At 41.2% G+C, this 22,147-nt stretch overlaps 2 protein-coding genes across 2 annotated transcripts in view; both read left to right on the top strand.

Moving 5' to 3' along the window:
* tmem222b (transmembrane protein 222b) overlaps positions 1–16,118 on the top strand; it is a 29,570-nt gene extending 13,452 nt beyond the window's left edge. The window contains exons 3-6 of the mRNA XM_065290820.2: positions 763–794; positions 7,674–7,770; positions 7,867–7,997; positions 10,996–16,118. Coding sequence (XP_065146892.1) covers positions 763–794; positions 7,674–7,770; positions 7,867–7,997; positions 10,996–11,083 — 348 coding nt within the window. The 3' untranslated portion in view covers positions 11,084–16,118. The remainder of the gene's footprint in view (positions 1–762; positions 795–7,673; positions 7,771–7,866; positions 7,998–10,995) is intronic.
* A 179-nt stretch (positions 16,119–16,297) lies between these two features.
* On the top strand, positions 16,298–21,347 carry tpbg1b (trophoblast glycoprotein 1b). Its single transcript, XM_065290819.2, has 2 exons — positions 16,298–17,380; positions 17,713–21,347. Exons 1-2 carry the CDS (start codon positions 17,115–17,117, stop codon positions 18,560–18,562), a joined length of 1,116 nt encoding a protein of 371 aa, XP_065146891.1. The 5' UTR covers positions 16,298–17,114; the 3' UTR covers positions 18,563–21,347.
* The last annotated feature ends 800 nt before the right edge of the window (positions 21,348–22,147 follow it).

Here is a 22,147-nt window from a genome sequence, read left to right as displayed (position 1 = left end):
TCAGAATGTTGGAACACACTTGGCAAGGGAAGCAATAAAACAAACTCCATCATTTTCTCATTTTTCAATTCTCAGCATCATTTACTGTGTACACATCATTTGTCTGGGGGGCTTCATAGGCACAAAAACGTTGTTTGTAACTCGTCAGGAATAATGTTTTGAGTCACAATTTCTGCATCTATTTAAGAAGGGTCACAAATTGTACATTTGCCAAATAATTGTGTTTAACCCGAGAGGCAACCTTCCGAACTCTCTGATGAAGCCAATATGGAAGTGACTTTAACTGCAATTCATTGATTGGCCGCTTGAGGCTGGCTCCAAAAGGGATGTTAAAATGCCCAACTTTACAGCAGAAAATAATATGTTTAAAGCCTGGTACAAAAAATGTTTTAGGTCTGTATAGCTCATTTTGCCCTTAATGACATCTTTTTTTTGTTATTTAAGCCTTACAGTTCTGCATAATTTAGGGCGTGGCCACTTAAGTGACTGGTGAACAGTCACTGCTGTCATTACCGTTGAGATAGGCGGGGGTGCTTGCGAGTGATGCATGGTGATGTGATGCCAAGATGGCGACAGCAGGCTCTGCCAACTATTGGCTCCAAAAAAGCTCTTCACAAACCAGTGGGTCACATCATGGACACTACGTCCATATTTTTTACAGTCTGTGGTTTAACCTTTTGGCCACCACTTCAAGTATATTTGCTAAAATGTGTAAGTCGTCTGATGTCTTTAAAGTCTAAGTTTAACTTCCTGTTTTTGCAGGAGGACAACATGGCTTTTGGAAGACCAACAAAGTGAGTTTAAAAACATTTGTTTTAACATCCTGAATATCCTAAATATCTTTCATTAACTCATTCCCTGCCAGCCATTTTTTGAAAAGTTGCCTGCCAGCATTTTTTTTGTGATTTTTACAAAAGTTTTACAAAATGCCTTCCAGAAAAATGTTCTTCTAAAAATATATGAAGAGTTTGGTTCCAAAACACAATAAGTCTATTTTGACTAATTTCGGTAAAACGTGTTTTCTATACCAAGAAAGTGACAAGATGACAACCACTATTTTCTGTTACAAATTTTAACATTGTATCCTTAGGTTTTATAAAACAGTTAGTTCCAATTCTTGATTCTGATTGGTCGATAGGTGTTCTTTATTCACGATAAAACACTGCTATGACTGCTTCACCTAACGGTTCTGTTCCCTATCGAGAGCGGTCTCTCGACATTGCGTCCGCTGACGCTATGGGGTTAACTCCTCCCACTTCACCAAAACTGAAATCTTATTGAACAACGCCATTGCAGGGCACTGGCCAATCGTCGCTGACCGCGGGAAAGCGGGAGCCTATAAAAGGCAGTGTAAGAGCGACGAACATCAGAATTCTCTTCTTCACTCCAGATGAAATCAACTAGCAAGTCAACTAGCATGTCAATGATCTGCATTCTCTGCGCGGGACCCCACGAGCACTGCATCGCCTGTCTGGGATTGGCGCACGCCGAGGCGGCTCTCGCGGATTCTTCGTGCGAGCACTGCGCCGACCTCCCAGCACGCGTGCTCAGGAATAGGAGAGCCGTGGCTCAAGGTCTCGCTGGGGAGCAACCCGCTGCCACCTCTGGGTCGCAGGCGGGTCCCCCCCTCTGATTCTTCCCTTGCTCCCCGCCAGGATGGTAACGACGGCGGGAGCTCCTCTGGTGGCGCCCGCTCTTCGGAACCTAAGCGCTCTCCAGTGGAGTTCCACCCGGATGTTTTCCGCCCCCCTTCTGCTTCGGATGTGGCTGTCTCGTTTGGTATTGAGGACGAAGAAGACAACATGTCTCTTTCTGCATCGACCAGCTGGGCTGAGGCGGAGCGGGAGCGCCCGTCTCACGTGGATTTACAGTCAGAGATGTCCAGAATTATGGAGATGGCGGCAAAGGAGCTGGACCTCAGCTGGACTTCGCCCGACGAAGCAAACTGGATTCATGGTTCCTCCAATCAGGCCGCCAGCAGGCCGCTCCGAGGAGGAAGACGCCTTTCTTCCCTGATGTTCACGATCAGGTCTCCAAGACATGGTCTGTACCCCAATCGGCGCGCGTCCATGCACCCGGTATGTTCTCGCAGGTAGACGGCGGGGAAGCCCACGGGTACGTGCGCATTCCCCCCGTGGAAGAGAACATCGCGGCACACCTCTGCCCTTCCTCCGCGTCACTCGGCGCTGAACGCGGTCTGCCGTCAAAGCCGTGCCGTATGACAGCCCATCTGGCGGACAAGGCTTATGCATCATCTGGTGAGGCGGCGGCGGCGCTACACGCTATGGCCGTTTTACAAGTCTTCCAGGCGAAGATTCTGAAGTCGCTGGATGATGATGTCGACGCTGAGACGGTACGCAACCTACGTGCCGCCACGGATTTTGCTCTCATGGCAACGAAGCTCTCTGCCCAGGCTATCGGAAAAGCTATGGGCTTCATGGTCGTCCTTCATCGCCACCTATGGCTCACCCTGGCTGAGCTGAAGGACAACGAGGGTAAAGCGTTGCTGAATGCTCCGATTACTCCCGCCGGCCTCTGCGGTGACACCGTGGAGTCAGTCGTCGAGCGTTTTTCAGAGGCACAAAAGCGCTCACGCGCTATGAGTCAGCTGCTTCCCAGACGCTCCTCTCAGCATGAGGTGACTAGATCGCGCTCTTCTTCAGCCCCGCGGTCAGCACAACGCCCTCCAAGATCAGCTGGTTTCTCCGCACCACCACGTCAGGAGCCAGTTGTGCGCCCTAAGAACTGGCAGCCCCGAGGAGGTCACGGTCGGGGCAGGAGCCCTCGACGCCGCGGCGGACAGCATCAGGCTCGCAAGCCTTCTTCCTGATGGAGAGGGCGAGAGGAGGAGATCGCTCGTGAGGGGGCAGGCGTCTACACGCCGGGTTCCTCTGCCCCCCTCTGTTCCTGTGGGCGACATTCATTGCTCAAATACCGTTGTAAATACTGTAATGAATACTGTTGTGTGTGTAAATGTAATAAAAACACAAACATCACCACAAAAAGAGCTTTTTCCTCCTCACCGCCATCATATAGCGACCGAGGCCCTGCCGTCAAGCAGCGCGAGGTTGAGAAATGTACAAAGTGCTTATCAGTTAAACTCGGACGCCGCCACCGAGCCGTTGAACGAGAATCAGCTTCTACGTGCCGCCCCGCCGCTGACATTTCTAGCTCCGCAAGGGCCAGGCTCATTTGTAGAAAACATGTCGCAAACGTTAATGCACGGTCAGCTTCGCCCGCTATGCCAATTTCTAGAAGCTTGGAAGGCGATTCCAGGTGTATCAGATTGGGTACTAAGCATCATAGAGAACGGCTATTCTCTACAGTTCAGACGCAGACCGCCCCGTTGCAATGGTGTGGTACCGTCATTAACAACACCTGAGACGGGAGATACAAAACCTGCTCGCGACAGGAGCGATAGAGCGTGTCCCTCACGGCGAGTTAAACATCGGATTTTACAGCCGGTACTTTGTAGTGCCCAAGAAAGACCGCGGGATGAGACCAATTCTGGACTTAAGACCTATCAATCGTGCGCTACGCAAACGTGTATTCAAAATGATAACCGTGAAACAGATCCTAGCGCAAGTGCGCCCTGGGGACTGGTTTGCGTTGATCGATCTACAGGACGCTTACTACCATATTCAGATATCCCCCCGTCACAGGTGTTTTCTGAGATTTGCGTTCGAGGGCGCAGCTTATCAATATTCCGTCCTACCGTTCGGGCTAGCTTTAGCCCCGCGCACGTTCACGAAATGCATGGATGCGGCTCTTTCCCCCCTCAGAGCAAGCGGGATGCGCATTATGAACTATCTGGACGACTGGCTGATTTTAGCTCAATCTCGCGATCTATTAATCAGTCACGTAGAAGCATTGATGCCCCACTTGGAAGCGTTAGGACTCAGAGTCAATGTACAGAAAAGCAAACTCATACCGAGTCAATCAATTTCTTACCTGGGAGTTCTGTTGGATTCTACATCGATGCGCGCTCATCTCTCGCAACAACGTGTAGAAACATTAACGCTGTACATTCGCCGTTTCAGAACCGGCCGGTTTGTCCTCCTCAGAGAGTTTCAAAGGCTGCTGGGTCTGATGGCATCAGCCGCTCCAGTTTGTCACTTAGGCTTGCTTCACATGCGGCCGTTACAAATATGGCTGAAAGATCAAGTCCTGATGAATATGTGGGCTTCAGCGTTTTTGCGGATTCAGATAACACACAGCTGTATCAGCGCGCTAAGTCCGTAGCGCGACCCGACCCTGTACAGTATCGGAGCCCCACTAGGACAGGTAGCCTCTCGTATAGCTGTCACCACGGATGCGTCGAGGTCTGGCTGGGGAGCGGTATGCATGAGCACACCGGCGTCCGGTGTGTGGCCGGATCCAGTGAGCGTTTGGCACATAAACCGTCTGGAAATGAGAGCGGTAATGTTAGCGCTCAAGACATTTCGTCCGCAACTCGAGCGTCAACATGTTCTAGTACGGACGGACAACACGACGGTGGTTTCATATATAAATCGCCAGGGAGGTATTCATTCAAAAGCCCTATTCTCGCAGGCGGCCAGCCTTCTTCTATGGGCGGACCGTCATTTACTCTCCATCAGAGCAGCACATATCCTGGGCATTCTGAACAGAGGAGCGGATATGTTATCGAGGAACAGCCTCCCCAGCGGAGAGTGGAGGCTCCATCCCGACTCGGTTCAGCTGATATGGAGCCAGTTTGGGAGGGCGTCGATAGACCTGTTCGCGACCAGCGAGAACACGCACTGCCCGCTGTTTTTCTCGCTCACTCACTCCCCGCTACAAGGGGACGCGTTGACATCGCGCTGGCCGGAAACCAGACTGTATGCTTACCCTCCGAAAAAACTCATACCCTTGGTGTTATGCAAAATCAGGGAGGAGAGAGCCACGGTAATTCTAGTCGCACCAGACTGGCCGAACCAGCCATGGTATCCGAACCTGAGAGAGATGTTATTAAACCCTCCATTGCAGATTCCCTTAAGGAGGGACTTACTGACTCAGGTGGAAGGTTCAGTATGGCACCCCAACCCAGGGCTGTGGAACCTATGCGCATGGCAGGTGAGAGGAACATAACGTTAGATAACCTTAGCGATCTCTCGCATCGGGTGGATAACACGCTGACTGAGGCGCGAGCGCCGTCTACGAGGCGCTTGTACAATCTTAAGTGGAATGTGTTTCTAAAATGGTGTCATGGCAACGGCATCGACCCGTTAAACTGCCCGGTGTCGGACATTTTGCTTTTCTTACAGCATAGGATGGACGCCGGCAGCTCGCCGTCGACGCTTAAAGTCTACGTGGCGGCTATTGCGGCGATACGCCCCCCCTTGGAAAGGCACTCGATAGGAAGACACGCACTTGTTGTCCGATTCCTGAGAGGAGCGAGAAGACTAAAACCCCCTCGCACCCCTTCAGTGCCGCCTTGGGATATAGACGTAGTGCTTAGTGCACTTTCACGACCGCCGTTCGAACCACTGGAGTCTTGCTCTATTAAAGACCTGTCTCTTAAAACGGCTCTTCTTCTCGCCCTGGCTACTACGAAACGCGTTGGGGATTTACAAGCGTTTTCTGTCAACGAGGACTGCTTACGCTTCGGCCCGGGAGACTGTAATGTCGTCTTGAGACCCAAGATTGGATTTATACCTAAATCTCTTTCTACTCCCTTTCGCGATCAGGTAGTTTCCCTATCTGCGTTATCTGCAGCGCCTGCAACATCTCAGAACGCATCTAACCAGGAGGCTATTTGCCCTGTCAGAGCCTTGAGGGCATATGTGAGCCGTACTGCTGACTTTAGAGCATCGGACCAACTCTTCGTGTGCTTCGGTGGCGCTACTAAAGGCAGAGCGGTGTCTAAACAGCGGCTCTCTCACTGGTTAGTGGATGCTATAACGCTAGCTTATGAGAGTGGCGGATTGGAGCCCCCTTTTAACATCAGGGCACACTCTACGAGGGCTATTTCCTCATCATGGGCTTGGTTTCAGGGTACTACTGTGCAGGATGTGTGTCGCGCGGCTGGTTGGGCTTCACATAACACCTTCGCGAGGTTTTACTTGATCAATATGCATTCACTAGCCGCAAAAGTTCTGTCGGTGAGTACTGAACATTCTTATGCCTCTAAGTTATAGCACCCTGGTTTCTCTCAGGTCGTCTTGGCTTCTAAGCAGCTACCTGTATGTATGTGTGCTTGTGTTACTCTCTTAGAACGCTGCACTCCATCAGGTCGTCTTTACTAAAGAGGTTGTGGGTTTAACGGCGTTACCGCTGCGGCTGTTAACTCCGTGTTGAGACATAACCCCATTACTTCTATCAATTTTGCTTTATGTTGCCCGGCAAAGCGGTGCGTGCTACTATTACTGCGTGTATTCACTCAAATTACTTGTCTACTTGCCCCGTAGCGGTGCAGTGATGAGTATTCACGTTTCTTAGGTTTGGATATGCAAATTTCATACCTCAGGAATATCCACATCCTATTGGCCGGACACGCCCCCCTATGATATGGGCGCCGCGTGTCAGGGTTTTTTTTGGTTGTGTTCTAGACAACATTGCGTTGCAGGGGTGGCTTTACCCCTCGCTCGGCGTGGTTGTACAATGTTCCCATAGCGTCAGCGGACGCAATGTCGAGAGACCGCTCTCGATAGGGAACGTCTCGGTTACTATCGTAACCTCGGTTCCCTGAGAGACGGGAACAAGACATTGCGTTACGCGCCCAGCTTGCGGCTTGCCAGCCATATTCGTTCAGTCGAGTTTCTGATGTTCGTCGCTCTTACACTGCCTTTTATAGGCTCCCGCTTTCCCGCGGTCAGCGACGATTGGCCAGTGCCCTGCAATGGCGTTGTTCAATAAGATTTCAGTTTTGGTGAAGTGGGAGGAGTTAACCCCATAGCGTCAGCGGACGCAATGTCTTGTTCCCGTCTCTCAGGGAACCGAGGTTACGATAGTAACCGAGACGTTTATCACTGTGCCCTTAGCAACACCCTTAGCAACCACACGTATCCATTTGTTGTTTTTATTTGAGCTTTCATGCATATTAAACATTGGAACACATTTTTGTTCATGGTCAGGGACAATTTTTTCTAGCGGAAGGAATGCTTTTTATTGATTTAACTTCATGAAAGTTGCACTAATATTTTTTTTACTTTAATATTATGTGGTAACCATTTTATAAAAGCAATAAGGTACTTGAGGCAAGTGCTGTATCGTGAATAAGTAACAACTGAAGGGGTTGCAGGCACTCCGCTCTGCTTTTTTCTCTGCTAATAAACTCTTAAATATGGGTATTTTTTAGCAAAAGGATGAAATAATTGCATTTTTGTGAAGGAATTTTGTTAGAGATCAGATTTAAAACGATTGTCAAAGCATACATAGAGTTTAAAATTAGTAAATACTCTTTTGGCTTCGGGTTTTTTTCATAAATAAGGTTAAGTGCGCCATCTAATGGATAATCCCGGTTTTTGCAGATTACCATAAAAATTCTTCATAAACACTTTTTTATGCAAATGTTTTTTTCTTTTAATTGAGATAACTTGTCAATGGCGAGGAAAGAGTTATGAGTTTATAATGAAAATGATAAGCCTATAATTTTCTGTAATGTTAAGAACTTTCATAATACATTTTATTATACGCATACTTTTTACATATTTCAGTAATGCCTTTTTGTTCAGGTATTGGATGTTGGACGCAAGTAAAGTATATGCTAGCGGATCAAACGCCTGGGATACGGCAGTTCACAATGCCTCAGAAGAGTATAAACAGAGAATGGTAATGTGTGTGTTTCTACATTGGTTTTCATTTCCACAGTCCAGTGTGTATGTGAATGAACTACTATTTATTTTGTGATGCTTCTCTTTCCTTCAGCACAACCTTTGTTGTGACAATTGTCATTCACACGTGGCTATGGCGCTGAACTTGATGCACTATGACAACAGCACCTCGTGGAATATGGTGAACCTTTGCCTGCTCGCTCTCATTCATGGCAAACACGTCAGGTGAGGACATCAGTGATAATGTTTTGCAATTTTAAATCCAATAACGCTGTCGTTATTTAATAATAATGTTGTGTTTCGTCAATGTGGTATAAAGACTTGACTACAAATAGTGGGTCCGGCTGCTTCAGCAAAGAAAGTCCCGCCTTCCAGTAAAAAGAGCCAATTGTTAAAGACTAAAGATTCTTTAGAGGTGGGGCTCTGTACAGAGTAACGTGAAGTATTTAGGTGTGTTTGACTTCACGCGGGGCTGTGCAGAACGATCGGTGGCCGAGCTGAAGAAGTGCATGCCGGTTAGAAATTTTGTCCGACTTGAGCTAGCGCTGAAGTCATGTGGTTTTAAGGTACAGCGAGACCGTTTCAAGAGCAGACGACACAGCTCTTCATAATTGATCACCTCACTGATGACAACGATCACATGCTTTTTCATATTTAATCCAACCTTTAGTTCCAATAAATAGTTTTTATAACAAGTAAAACTCGTTAATATGCAGAAATATGTTATATTGTTTAAAAAAATATAAAAATTAAAAGAAGTGAAATACGAAACTATTGGTATTTTAATAATATAAGCTTATGTTTCATGTTATTTTCTGGTGTACATTATAAACAGCAACTAAAATATTCAATATAAAGGATTCCTTGTTGTAACTTTTAAAAGATAAGTCTTTGGCAAATTCACCATCCTTTCCACTTCATTTGAGATTAAAAAAAGGAATCACCCACGCTTGTGGGAAACACCCACACCCAAGATCGGTTTCGCAATTGAACTATATATAATTTGGTCTTGTATCATTGAAACAGCTGCCCAGAGGCGCTGCAGATATGGACCTAATTGGGCAATTAAAATTGTAAGATAGGTATGCTATGTTTTCACAAAGGGTACATATAAACTCATCCTACATAATGAACATTTTGTGAAAATATAACCTTAATATCTTTAATATTGACTGAGTTAAATCATGTCAAAGATTGAAATCAATGTAAAAATTAATGAGTAAAATTAAATGTTGATGCTTGTTTTCTCATAATTAGATTGAGACTTTAGCGGGGTTTGCATGCAGGGTCACAAATTTAAAATTCCTTGAATTAAAAGAAAAGGTTTTGCCGTAGGTTATGTAAAAAAAGCATGAATTTGGAGCCCTTGAACAAAAGTCTCTGTGTACGTGGCCAGTCTTCATGTAGTGAATTGCATTCTGGAACTGAATCTATGGCTATGTGACAACATTTACATGAAATCCAAACCACATTTTGGGTGTCAGTGTGGATTCTAGTTTGATCCAGGTTTAAAACTGCAGCCAACTTTAGTGATGCATTTTGTAACCCTCTCTACTGCAGGAGTAGACATAGTTTAAGACTGAAAATTGGGCCCAGTGCGCTGTTTTGGATGTCAGCAAAAAATGCCACGACACCTGAAACTGTCCACTCAAAGTCTAATGAGGGATTGTTCCGGACACAACTCTTTTTTTTCCAACTTCTTTTTTTTGAGAGCCAGATGCTATCCGAGCACCACCATGTGCAGTCATTAGGGACAGAGGTACTTAAGAGTACACTCCTAAAAATATAGGTTTTGGTTCTTCACAGTAATGCCTTAGAAGAATCAAAGTAACGTAAGGAACATTAAATATTAATTTCAAATATTTTATTTGCTTATTTTTAATGAAGGCAGACCTTCCGCGAGGAAAATACGTTAACTTCTGGTTTTAAGATCGGACAAGACATTCAAATGTCAAAAACACACCATTTGGTTTAATCATTTGTAGATATAATGTCATATATGTTACTAAACATCATTTTTGTGTAATATTAAACTGTACCTCTCAAAATGATTTGCAGCATCTGGGTTACCGTGTGTTATTAGTTTCAGGCGGTTGTTATGTAAAAAATAATTGATGATGGACTATTGAATTATTTGAAAATAATGCACATCCAATAAGGTAATGCGGCATGACGCGAAGTGTGCATCATTTTCAAATAATTCAAAGGAGTCAATTATTCCTCTCTTAAGGGGGTCGCACACCGGACGCGCAGCGCTGCGTTGCGTCTGACAACTCGGGAGTATCGTACATCGGAAGTGCACATTAAATAGCGCGAGCTTAGTCATATAGCGTCTACTTCAAAATGCAAAATATACACTAGCAGCCAATGTTAATCGTTAATGATTTGGGACAAATAAGATGTTATTTAATGTTAAACTATGTGACTGGCGCTCTGTGGCACGACAGGGATTTTAGCAACTTCCTGAGTCGTAGCTGGGCGCCGCGGACAGGTGCCACCTGTCGGCGCCGGTGTGCGTATACTCATAGAAAACAATGTGTTCAATTTTTATAGAACAGCGCGGGGCTAAGCTGCGCGTCTGGTGTGCAACCCCCTTCCAGCTACGGTTACCACAGACATTGTTCTGGTGGTTATTTTAAGACGGGTTAGGTGTGCGCTTATCAAAAAATAATCAACACCAATGGAAATTTTTTCAATCAATCAGAATAAAGCATTCAACACGTCCAAGGTATAACTCGGAATAACATACCTTGCAATGTTGCGACTGACCAATCAGAATCAAGCATTTTAGAGTGCCATGACATGTAATAAAGGTTCTGTAAATAACCATTTTCTTCATACCTTTATGTAATCAGATTTTATATTGAAATTTATTTAAAAAAATTATATTTTAAAAGAAAAATGTTCTTTGGATGTTAAAGATTCTTAGTTCTTTATATTGTAAATCATTTGATTTTAGTGGTAGCTCTCAGGTGTAACTGAAGGTGTTGAGTCTTTCAATAGCATTTATTTCTAATGATTCAGTAACGCTGTAATGCTTTAAAGCAATAATTATTGCTCACACTGAGAGCTTACTGGTACAGTTTGTCACAGAACTGCTCAGAATACCTAAACTAGCCTAGCAAGCACCCTATAGCATCATGGCGACACCTCTCAATGATCTAGTGTCGTATACCTTTCTTAATATCATTAATCCAACAAATGCATCTTTGATTTTCAACAGTTGTGCAGGCTTTCTAAAGACCTGGCTTCCGTTCTTCATCCTAACCAGTGTCATCCTGGCTGTGGCCCTATCTCTAAACCTGCGATGACCCAGCATGCTCCGATAGAGGTGGGGTAGTTCAGGATGGGTTGGTACAAAGCCTCGCGTCCTGCAGGAGATCCACTTTTGCAGCTAAATGTGGGACTCCAATGAATGTCAACTGAACCAGAGGTGGTGGTGAATACAATCCAGTCCAACTCTTCAGAACATATAGAGGAGCTCAACCTTAAATGCTGGTCCTCTGTGTCGTAGGATAGGGACAGCAAATACACCATGCCTTCAGTGTGTTGTGGTGATGTACGACATGCTATTTCCTTAAAACATCTTCCAAAGGCATAATCTGGTGTAACTCTTTATGGTGCTTAGTTATTGTTTGATTAGATGTTGATCTCTATATTATTATATTAACACACATAAAAATAACACCTTAAATTTATAAAGTCTTTTTTAAACACTACACTATACATTTCTAATCATTTTATGATTATCATAGAACAAAATGCATGGAGATAAAAATTGATTTCCTTTAAAAAGAATTTAACATGAATATTCTCATTTTTAATATTTAGTTTTATTTAGCAAACCTCTTTAATCTTAATAACAGTATATTGGCATGCTTTATTCAGTGTAATTTGTTCTATTTTTATACAAAAATATAATTGTGTATGGAGATTAGCACTAAAAAAACTTATTGTTAGTTACTGTGTTAATTATTAAGTCTTGTTTGCATTACGTATATTTCAAATCCATAATTTGCAACAAAAATGCCTGGCCAGCTATTATTATTTTGCATTATTTAGTCAACATGAAGTTCACAATCCTTTTTACTTCTGTAATTGAATTGCTGTTTGTCATTTGGAAATACAAGAAGAAAAATGTAGGCCACATGCAGGGTCCACATCAGAAATTTAATGCATAACAACAGTTAAACCTATGAGGTTAAGCCCTGCTGAGAAAACTCGCACAGAGGTGGAGCTGGTGTAGGTGGAGTCTTTCTTTATGAATTGCGAAAAGTTTTATTTTTCACATTCTCTGGTGAATCGTATATAATGACCAGGAACATGTTTTGAAGTATAAAGGGTCAATAATTCATGTTGACTGCAAACTAAGAAATCTTTATTTATTTAACTTTTTTGAAAATGTTCTGTGTTTATAAATTTTGTTTTGACAAGAAATATCAAAGGACATGCTGTTATCATAACTGCTGGTTTTAATAATCGTATGATATAAATGATAACACAGTTTGTGTTCAAGATGGTCAAAGATTTGTGTAATGTTTATGAAGAATCTTAAGTAGGTAAATAATAGGCACAAAACATGTTAATGTTATATTTTACTGTAAAATCAAAACAGTCCAACTCCGTTAAAAATAAATAGAAATTGTTACTGAGCAAATTACATAAATAAATTGTGCTAAATGTCATCCTACCTAACCCAGTTCGCAAAGATTGGCTTATAAAAACAGTTTATCATTTGGTCTGCATCGATTTTCACAGGTAATATCAGTTTGACCAATTTTTTTTACGTATTTATAAAAATACCTGCGCAGGTAACTTGAAATGCATGTTTTAAATAGAAATGCTGGTAGAGAGGCAAAAGTTACAGACTGCAGCTTTAATTGTCCTAAAAACAACTTAAATCATTTTTTGCTGTTTTAATGACTTGGACATGCTTTCCTAAGATTCATCCATACAATTCCTTTAGTCTGATAAGTGTCTGATCTTGGCAAATCCTATGTATTTTACGAGGTGGCTAATTTGGGTTAATTCATACGACCAAATTCACATTCTTTGGTATGATTTGCTTTGCCGGAGGGAGGACTTTTTTGTAGGCAAACCCATAAGCAAGCAGGGCAGTGGTTCCCTCATTAAAATGCCCATTAATTTTTCTAAGTCTAAATGCATTTAGTAGAAATAAAAAGCTTACCTTAGGCTACAAGCAAACTTCACCACAGTCGATCAACATCATCACCACTAAGATTCCGACAGCTCTTTTAAATTTTATTCAATGCATTTATAAACATGTTCCCTGGTACGGAAATACTCTGTGGCTAAATCTTTTTTGGGAAGTTTGCCTATGTTGCGTTGTTTTTTAGGGCACGCACACATTATCCAAAACCAACCAAACTGCGCCCTAGTTCGATTGCCCTCCACTCACCTGTACTCTCAATGTACTTTTATCGATGCGAGGCTGTGGGGGTCAAATGTACCTCAGGTGCGGTTTGGTTGGGATAATGTGAATGCCCTTAAAGGAGCATTTCACCCGTAGAAACATTAATCTTTATTGAAAGTGTGTCATATTTGTAGTCGAAATTTAACATACATTTAGAATTTGGTGCCTATTTGACCGAGAAAAGGGTGTTTGTAGTCTCACTCCCTCAACAAAGATACTGGACTTCCTTCTTTCAATGATGCAAAATGATGATTTTTACATCATTGAAAGAAGGAAGTGCAACACTGAAATCTGTATTTCTCCTGTCTCAGCGGCAACTGAGGAAATGATGCACGACCATTCAAAAAAATGACTGGGGTTCTAACTATACAAAGCTTAATGCAAATGGGTGAAGTGTCCCTTTAAGTCCCCGACAAAGTCTGTAGTCCCATGTAGCAACTTGTTAGCAACCCCCAATTAAAGACACTTGAAAGCTTTAAAAAGTCATGAGTGGGGGTAGTATTGGTGTTTTGTTTTTTGTCGTGGAATAAAAATGTGAAAATATATTGGGCTTGGTCAAGATCTTATTTAAGGAGTTTAACCAAAATCCCTTTAAAAAAAAAACACATTGCTAAATTGCTAACTTGCTTTCGGCTTTTGCCTACAAAAATATTCATCCCTGCATCTATTGAGCTTGGGGCAGGGTAAGGGGTGTTGTTTCATTGTTGTTTTTTATAATAGCCACATGTTTTGGACAATTTGCTTCGTACGAATTCAGACAAATTAGCCAACTCGTAAAATACATTTGATGTCCTCTGAGATCAGGCTGAAAATCTTTAAAAATACTATGGTTGGACAAATGTTTATGTCTAACCCCCCATTACCGCAATCCCCAACACAGCTCCACTTTTATGGTAAATCCTGTTAGAGTTTTGTTTGCTTGTATCAATGAACTTTTCAAAAACCACACAAATTGATTTATGCTGTAATCTAAAGCTATGGTCTGGACACCAGCTCTGTTACTATAGCTCCTGTGTCTGAATTAAATCCCTCCATTGTTTACAGAAAAATCACTGAGCCTAGTACTTCCCACATTTTCCTCTTCACTTATTTCACACTCTTTCTCTCTTTGGAAGTATCGCCAACACCAGCAGGTAGCCAAGTATCCTAAGCTCTTTGGAGACTTACTAAAGATCTTAAGATTGGCTGGTTTGTGTGTGATGACTGTTGCCCCTGCTGGGACCGGCTAGAGCTGATCAGATTAGAGCGACGCTGTGAAATATCATTGACTCTCACTAACGTTCTTTTTCACTGGTTCCCTGTCTTCAAAGATGGGAACTGGGGGATCAAAAGCAATGATTTTATTTCTTTAAAGTCCCCATCCTGTTTGTAATCTCTAAAAGATAACCATAAAGTACAGGTTTATACTTTTGTAAAAATATTTATTCATTCACTGATAAAATGTATGCTAATAACGCTGGCTATGTTAGATGTAACTTATTAACAGGACACACCATATCAGCAGTATGATAGATGTTTAACCAAAACATAAACATTAGGATGATTCACTAAATTAAGATGTACTAAACAAGTGATTTGTTTGAGGTTTGCACCACTACACCAAGTTAAAAGTAACGTGGCTTTAGATTTCAAATTAATTCAACATTTTGGAGGTGCTAGCTAATTTGAGATCCTGCAATGGTATGATTGCTGCTTCTTATAGATAATGTACATCCAGATGGGTGTTTTAAAAAAATTAACCCTAAAGGGGTTACCCAAAGTTGAAGGCTATAACAACCTACTGAATGTACATTGTCCCACTTATTACACTGCTGCTTGCCACAAGAAAATAAGTTGACAAAAATATTTTAATGTAAAGGTATTTTCTGTTTATGTTGGAGTGAGAAAAGAGGCAGCAGAGTGATAAATTAAACATCAGTCATGATGACTTAATGTTATCGAGGTAATGTAACCCTCTTAATGCCTGATCATGCAATAAAAGAATAACATTTGCTTTAAACATTGTTAAAACGGTAACAGGGTTAAGCACTTCAGCTGCACTTAACAGTTTTGTAAAGAATATAGTAAATACATCTCAGCAGGCTGTAATGAATTGAATATCAAATCCATCATGTTGATGAACTTCAAATCAATAGAATTTTTACTTTTATATGATTGCATTTATATACACTGGTAAATGTGTGTGAGAGTTTATCTGCATGTTTATGTTTGTATATAAGAATGCCAACCCCCAAAACCCCCTTACCTATAAACTTGTGCGCATGCATGTCTATGATATTAAGAATCTGATACTGCTGGTTAGTACTTAACAGTTGGTATTATTATTTTTGCTATAATCCTTACTTTGAATCGCATATTTACTTTTAAAACTTCTTTGTTAAGGTGTTTATGCCCATAGAAAACTGACTGGATGTTACACCAGCTTGATTAGATGCAGTTTTACAAATGGCTGATGAGTGTTAGATAAGCAGCAGAAAAATGTTCTTCCAAAAAAATTATTTCAAGCATTCTCCTATAATGGCAGTAGAGCGCATATCCGAGAAACAACGTGGTTAAATCTGACTTTGTACCTATGAAATAATTTATATTCACAAGGCAATAACATTTCATGCGGCCAACTTTTTTGCAATATTAAAAGCTAAACAAGCATAGCATATGGCTTAAGGAAGCATTGTCTGTCTTCATTTAACCTAAAACGTTTAAATTACTGTTCAACATTTCTTTATATTTTCCTAATAGACTACAATCACACCAGTGCCAGAGTCAATATAGTCATTAAAACCACAAAATCACTTTCTGTGTATTGCAATTTTTTGCTATTTGTTGTTTTTCCACTTCTGTCAGTAACAATATCATCAATGCTTTTGTTGTTTAACACTATTATTAATAATAATAAAAATATTTTTATTATTATACGTTATGGCTTATCTTTCTTTAATTGGGTCTATTGTGTTTTACAAACCAACTGTTGATCTCATGTAATCCTGCAAAATATTTTAAAATCATGTATATTGAAAGATAATTTTACGGGTACACATTTTTTAAATAAGGGCAGAGCGCGCGCTCCTTTGAAATGGTTGCCTTGGAAACCTTTAATTGCGCAAGAGGACAAATGACTCGACGCTCGGCGGCCAAAAAAAGAGCGATGTGTTGAATTTATAGTTTATTGTCCCTCAACACTTCAACAGACCCCTGCCGAGTTCAAAGAGTCCCGCGGAGTGTGCTATATGATAAATGTTTACAACTTTGACCTACAAAAACATTCTAGTAGTTTATTTATCACTCCTAAATTGAGCAGTAATGCCCTGTAAAGTCATTACATAAATTATATCTAAATAAACGATTAAACGCATGCTAGGTTTTAATCTTAAATAGGCTATTAAAGCTAAAATAATTTAATAAAAATACAGAGACGGCAGAACAGACCAAAAGTCAACTATTGCCTTTCAGATTATGCCTATAGTCCGATAATGGCCTTAATCTCGATTAACCCACTATTAATTAAGCCTATCAATCATTACGATGAGCTCAAGATCTGAATGATCCTTAGATTAGTCTATATTGTGAAGTTTATTGTTTTCGAGGAGGGGAGAGTTGTTGTCCTATAGCTCCTCCCTCGTGATTGTTAAGAGCCGAAGTGATTCAGTGTCATTGTTTGAGAGGAGCGGATCAAACACCTCACACAGAGAGCCTCCTTTTCTCATGAAAATAAAGTGTCTGCCTCTCACGGATGAAGTTTCTGTAATGCAAAGAAGTCAAGCACACGGGGACAATTGCTGAGGGAAGCAGGACTGAAGAGCGCGCGGGACACTTTCGAGATAATAAACCACATCCTCTTACAGCATCTGAATGAGGACGATCGTTAAAAGTGGCGTTATTCCGTGAGATTTAATGCGGTACTGCTGAACATGTTTTACTCTGGACTGTGTACGCTTGTGTTCGGGCTGCTGTGCGTTGTGCGCTCCGCGGGCGCATCGGGGTGTCCGTCGGGGTGCGAGTGCTCGGAAGCCGCGCTGACGGTCAAATGTGTTTCTAAAGATTTGCGGGACATACCGACTGGCATCCCGGGATACACGAGAAATCTTTTCATCACCGGAAACCACATCAGTCGTATTGGTCCAGAGTCTTTCCAGGGACTGGACAATGTGACAAATTTGGCACTGTCTAACAACAGGTAACGCGATTTGATGCATTAAATATAAAGCATTTTCATTATATTCGCATTGTTTTGAAGATAACTCTCGCAACTAACAACCATAGTAAAATAGTTTGCACTAAATGTTTTTAATACCATTGTTGTTATTTATATAAGACCTTAGTGAATAAATAGTGAAATGCTTTAAGTGTCTATGTTTTTTGGAATGGAGAAGATGCCAAGCCAACAGATTTTTTAACCCCAAGTTCATTCATCTGATTGTTTTTATTTAGAAATCAAAATGAGCCTTGTTTTACATGACACTATAGAAAAGAAGTCAGTATGACATTTTTTTCCCTGTTTCTGTCCAGGATCTCTGAGGTGAAGTCTCATGCGTTTTCTAGCCTGCGAAGTCTCCGGTCGCTGGACCTAAGCAACAACCAGCTGGCTCTTATCCATCCCGAGGCATTCACTGTCAAGAGCCGCACACTGAAGGAGCTCAACCTTAGCCGAGCTCTCTACAACCATTCTTCTGTCATTGATTTAGCCACGTCTCTTCGCTGGAGCAGCCTGGGTGATCTGCTAGTGCTGGACCTGTCCAGTAATGGCCTCGTCTATTTGCCCCCTGGCATTTTTTCTCATCTTGTTGGCTTGCAGAGCCTTCAGCTCGGTAATAATTCTATAGTTGCAATCCATAATGGGACTTTCGCAGGGCTGGATCATCTTCAGGAACTTGATTTAACCCAAAACGCCCTCAGAACGTTGCGGGACGAAGCTCTTAAAGAGTTGGAACACTTTCATATGGTAAGGCTCCGCTTGGCAGACAACCCTTACACTTGCGTCTGCGACATCAAGCCTTTTGCAGCCTGGCTGAATGTCTCGCGTGCACATGTGGCGGATGTGGAGCGCCTCACTTGCGTTTTCCCCGTCGAACTGCAGAACACATCACTGCTGACGGTGGGCGAGCTGGAGTTGGGTTGTCACAGGGTGGGAGAGACCGACAACATAGCACTGCAGACCTCTTACGTGTTCCTGGGTATCGTGCTGGGATTTGTTGGTCTCATGTTTCTTTTTGTTCTCTACCTGAACCGCAAGGACATTAAGAAACGGATCTACGAAATGCGAGATGCCTGCCGGGAAGTGTGGGAAGGATATCATTACCGATATGAGATGGACTCTGATCCCAGACTGTCACAGGTCTCCACAACGGTCGACGTGTGACCGGGCGCAAGCTCTTCTTGTGTGAACTTTTTTTACTGCATTAATATGTGAAAAATGTACATTTGTGTTTCAATATTTAAGTAGTCCTCCATATGTACTCTAGCATGTAAAGTCTTGTTTTTAACAAGCACACCTCCCCCTCAAACTCAGAATTGGCCCTCGAAAAGCATTTGCTTTTTAATCATTACTGGATGCTGGAGGATTAGCCCAATAAAGGGCAGAAGCCATAAAGTAAGTCTGACTACCACCAACAAACCCCCCGCCACCTTCCATTGTACTGGAATATAGCCCTCAACCTTTTTGGTTCAACTACAGCTTAAGTGCCTTGTTTGTAGGATTCAGGGGGCTGAACAGAGACATGGGCGACTCCGATATGTACGTGTGTATACTATAGTGTTTATAAAGTCGGAGGAGCCGTATATCGCATGCTTTCGCAGACCTTTCTTTATAGATTCATATGAAGTCTGAGAGACCGAGCAACAGAATTGGCCGTTTTCTGTGGTCCTTTCTGTCCTTCTATCCACAGGGAGTCTGAGAAGAATGTGCCGGATTTTCTCTCCAAAAGCATTCCAACATGAGGATCACCTCCTCTAAGCTCTAGAAGGAGGGTCTTTTGAAGAAAGAGCCCCAGTTTGTTGAAATATCTGGCTCTTTTTTCATTCAAAAGAGACATTTGGCTTTGTTTTTATTCTGCTCATTTTTATTGTCAGAATGATGAGAACCAGCCCTTACGAGGGCCGCTGAGCGAGACCCCTCCTCCTTAAACACTGCAGAGAGGCTGCCGGCTCTTTGAAGGCTCGTTTTCTCATATGTTCCCCAGCTTTTTCTGTTTAAGGGACTTTACAGTGATAAGATACAGATGAAACTCGGGCTGTTGTGCAGAAGGGTCTCCTGCTCTGTATTGAGTACTGCTTCTAACTGTAAAAAGACTGAACCTAAGAAAAGAAAAGTCTCTGTGTTGTCAACTTTACTTGTGTCTGATGTTTTATGATACAATGACATGTTTGGACGCAGTGTTTTGGATTGAGAAAAAAAATTATAATCTGTGGAAAAATACCATAACTTTTATTGTGATAATGAAAATGTATTTGTGCCTAATTAATTAATTACCTGTTAAGATATTTGGTACAGGAAGTTTGGGATTGTCTTCCATTGTGTTTTATAGCTTTACACTTATATGATTCATTTAAAAATAAATGAACCTTTAACATAAAAGAGACAACCTTGTATGGCAAAAGCAAAATGTTTACTCTTAAATTTTCAAGGTATCCAGCAAAAGGCAACAAACTGTCATGCATTAAGTTTGTTTTGCATGCTTAAAAATAAAGGTTTTTTAAATTGAAAACTTAAATTAGCATGTTGCTTTAGAGCTGTAATTACTTTTTGTTAACAGTACAGCTCGTAGCCATAACCTTTTGAGTTTCTTAACAGAATATTCCAGTTTCAATAGTATAGCAAGTTAAGCCCACACTGTAAATGATTGTGTGTAGAAATTACAGAATTAATGTCAGCTGTTTGCTTACTGTAGATTTAATTTAATGTTATTTACTGGCAACAGTTTGTTCAACGTTAAATGAACATTAACAAGTCTTTGTCTTTAAGGAATAAAACTAAACTAACAAACTCATGCAAAGCATTCTGGGAACCAAAATCTGAAGGGAAAAAAACAGAAAAGGGTTGATGAGGATTTCTAGCGCTTTGCATGAGGCTGTTATTTTAGTTTTATACTGTAATGATGAAGACATTTTAATGTTTAATCTTCATTTAACTTTGAACAAACTGTTGCCAGTAAATAACATGCTGTAGATTTATATTTAAGTTACTGGCAACCAGCTGCTTAACTACAGCACATTTTTTATAGTGCTAACAGTCAACAGCATTTGTGTTATAATGTTGATTGGTTGCCAAAGATTGAGATTACAGTTAGTATAGAAATGTAAACATTACAGGTGTTCACGTGATTTTAGTTGGCAAAATTTGAAGTTGTATCCAAAAATATCTTTACACATTTGGCCGAGGCTTTTTTTCTGAACGGGTAATACTGCGTTCAATCTCTACATTTCTTTAATCATTACATGTGTCCAGCTGGGATCGAACCCATGACCTTGGTAATACTAAACCACAATAAATTCAACATGTATTTTGTTTACATCATTTTTATAAAAGCTTGGCTGTAATCGTAATTTTACTTTTAAATAATAGGACGTGTCTTTTGACATAATCAGCATTATTCCACACATGCTGACAATTAACCTTAACTTGTGTTGATCCTGACATATATATTGTGTGCCGCTACAGCAAATACTCCTTCCTTGTGTCCAAATACACCTCATACTGTATGCAAAAAATCCTCAGTGCTGTATTTAAAAAAAGAAACAGTAGATTAATGTTTGGATGGTCTGCTGCTTCTGATAAGGTTTTTAGGTGCACTTTTTGGGTGGATACTTTTTATTCCCACAAGGTCAAATGAAGAAAGACAAAAACTAACTTACTGTTTGCCAGGCAGCTCTTTTTAAGTGTGTTATATATACTCAGAAATGTATACTTTGTATGTCTGTAGCACGCACGCACGCGCACACACACACAAGAACATACTGTTTTATAACTAATGCAGGGTATGTACTTTCACAGTATGCAATTTTGTACGTAAGGCATGAAACATGCAATCTATTGCTATTTTCCTACTGTCATGATGTCATTATTGTATGGAATTGTATGTCATCATAATGGTGTCCCTTACAATTATAAAACATTAACTTAAAGGGGATAAATCATGTAAATCTGACTTTTTCTATGTTTAAGTGCTATAATTGGGTCTTCAAGTCTTCTATCATACTATGTGAAAGAGAACAACCGAGCATGTAAAAAATAGGTAGTTGAAATTTGCCTCCCCTTGTGATTTCAGAAGGGGATCTTATTATAATAGTACCACCCCTAACTGCACTATCCAACAACAACACTGCCATTTAGTGCAGAGCGAAAGAGAGAACAATTAAAGGCACAATTGAGTTTCAATTTCAACAAACCAAGAACACAGGCGATCAGAATTTGCATTTAAAAGGAAAGACCTAAAAACTGCATTTTTGCACACACCTATAAAGTGGCAATTTTAACATCTTGAAATAAATTATATGATATTTTTAGCTAAAACTTCACATACGACCTCTGGGGACACCAAAGATTTATTTTACATCTTAAAAAAGTTGTGAAAAGTCCCCTTTAAAGTGCACCTATTTCATTGCTAGAAACAACATAATTTTTTGTATAATACAATGTGTTTGAGTGGTTAATGGTTCAAAAACACATTATTTTCTACATTCTGTGCATTGTTGTAGCTCCAGAAATCCTGCCTTCCTCAAACGCATTGATTTTGTACAAAACTCATTGATCTGAAAAACATTGTGTCACTGATTGGCCAGCTTAATCTTTGTACAGCGCGTCGTGAATTTAGCCTAACCCCATTCATTCCTTAGGATCCAAACAGGGTTGAATTTAGAAGCCACCAAACACTTTCATGTTTTTCATATTTAAAGACTGTTACATGAGTAGTTACATGAGTATGATGGCACATAATAAAATGTGGCG

The sequence above is a fragment of the Paramisgurnus dabryanus genome, chromosome 19 (assembly GCF_030506205.2).
Source record: "Paramisgurnus dabryanus chromosome 19, PD_genome_1.1, whole genome shotgun sequence".
Classification (NCBI taxonomy): domain Eukaryota; kingdom Metazoa; phylum Chordata; class Actinopteri; order Cypriniformes; family Cobitidae; genus Paramisgurnus; species Paramisgurnus dabryanus.
The sequence above is the reverse complement of the archived record's forward strand: the minus strand, read 5'-3'. Positions and strand labels throughout refer to the sequence as shown.

Excerpts from the sequence above, each read along its gene's own strand:
- tpbg1b (XM_065290819.2), top strand. The coding sequence starts at position 17,115 with ATGTTTTACTCTGGACTGTGTACGCTTGTGTTCGGGCTGCTGTGCGTT. Across the intron at positions 17,381-17,712 it reads TTGGCACTGTCTAACAACAG|GATCTCTGAGGTGAAGTCTC; the intron begins GTAACGCGATTT and ends GTTTCTGTCCAG.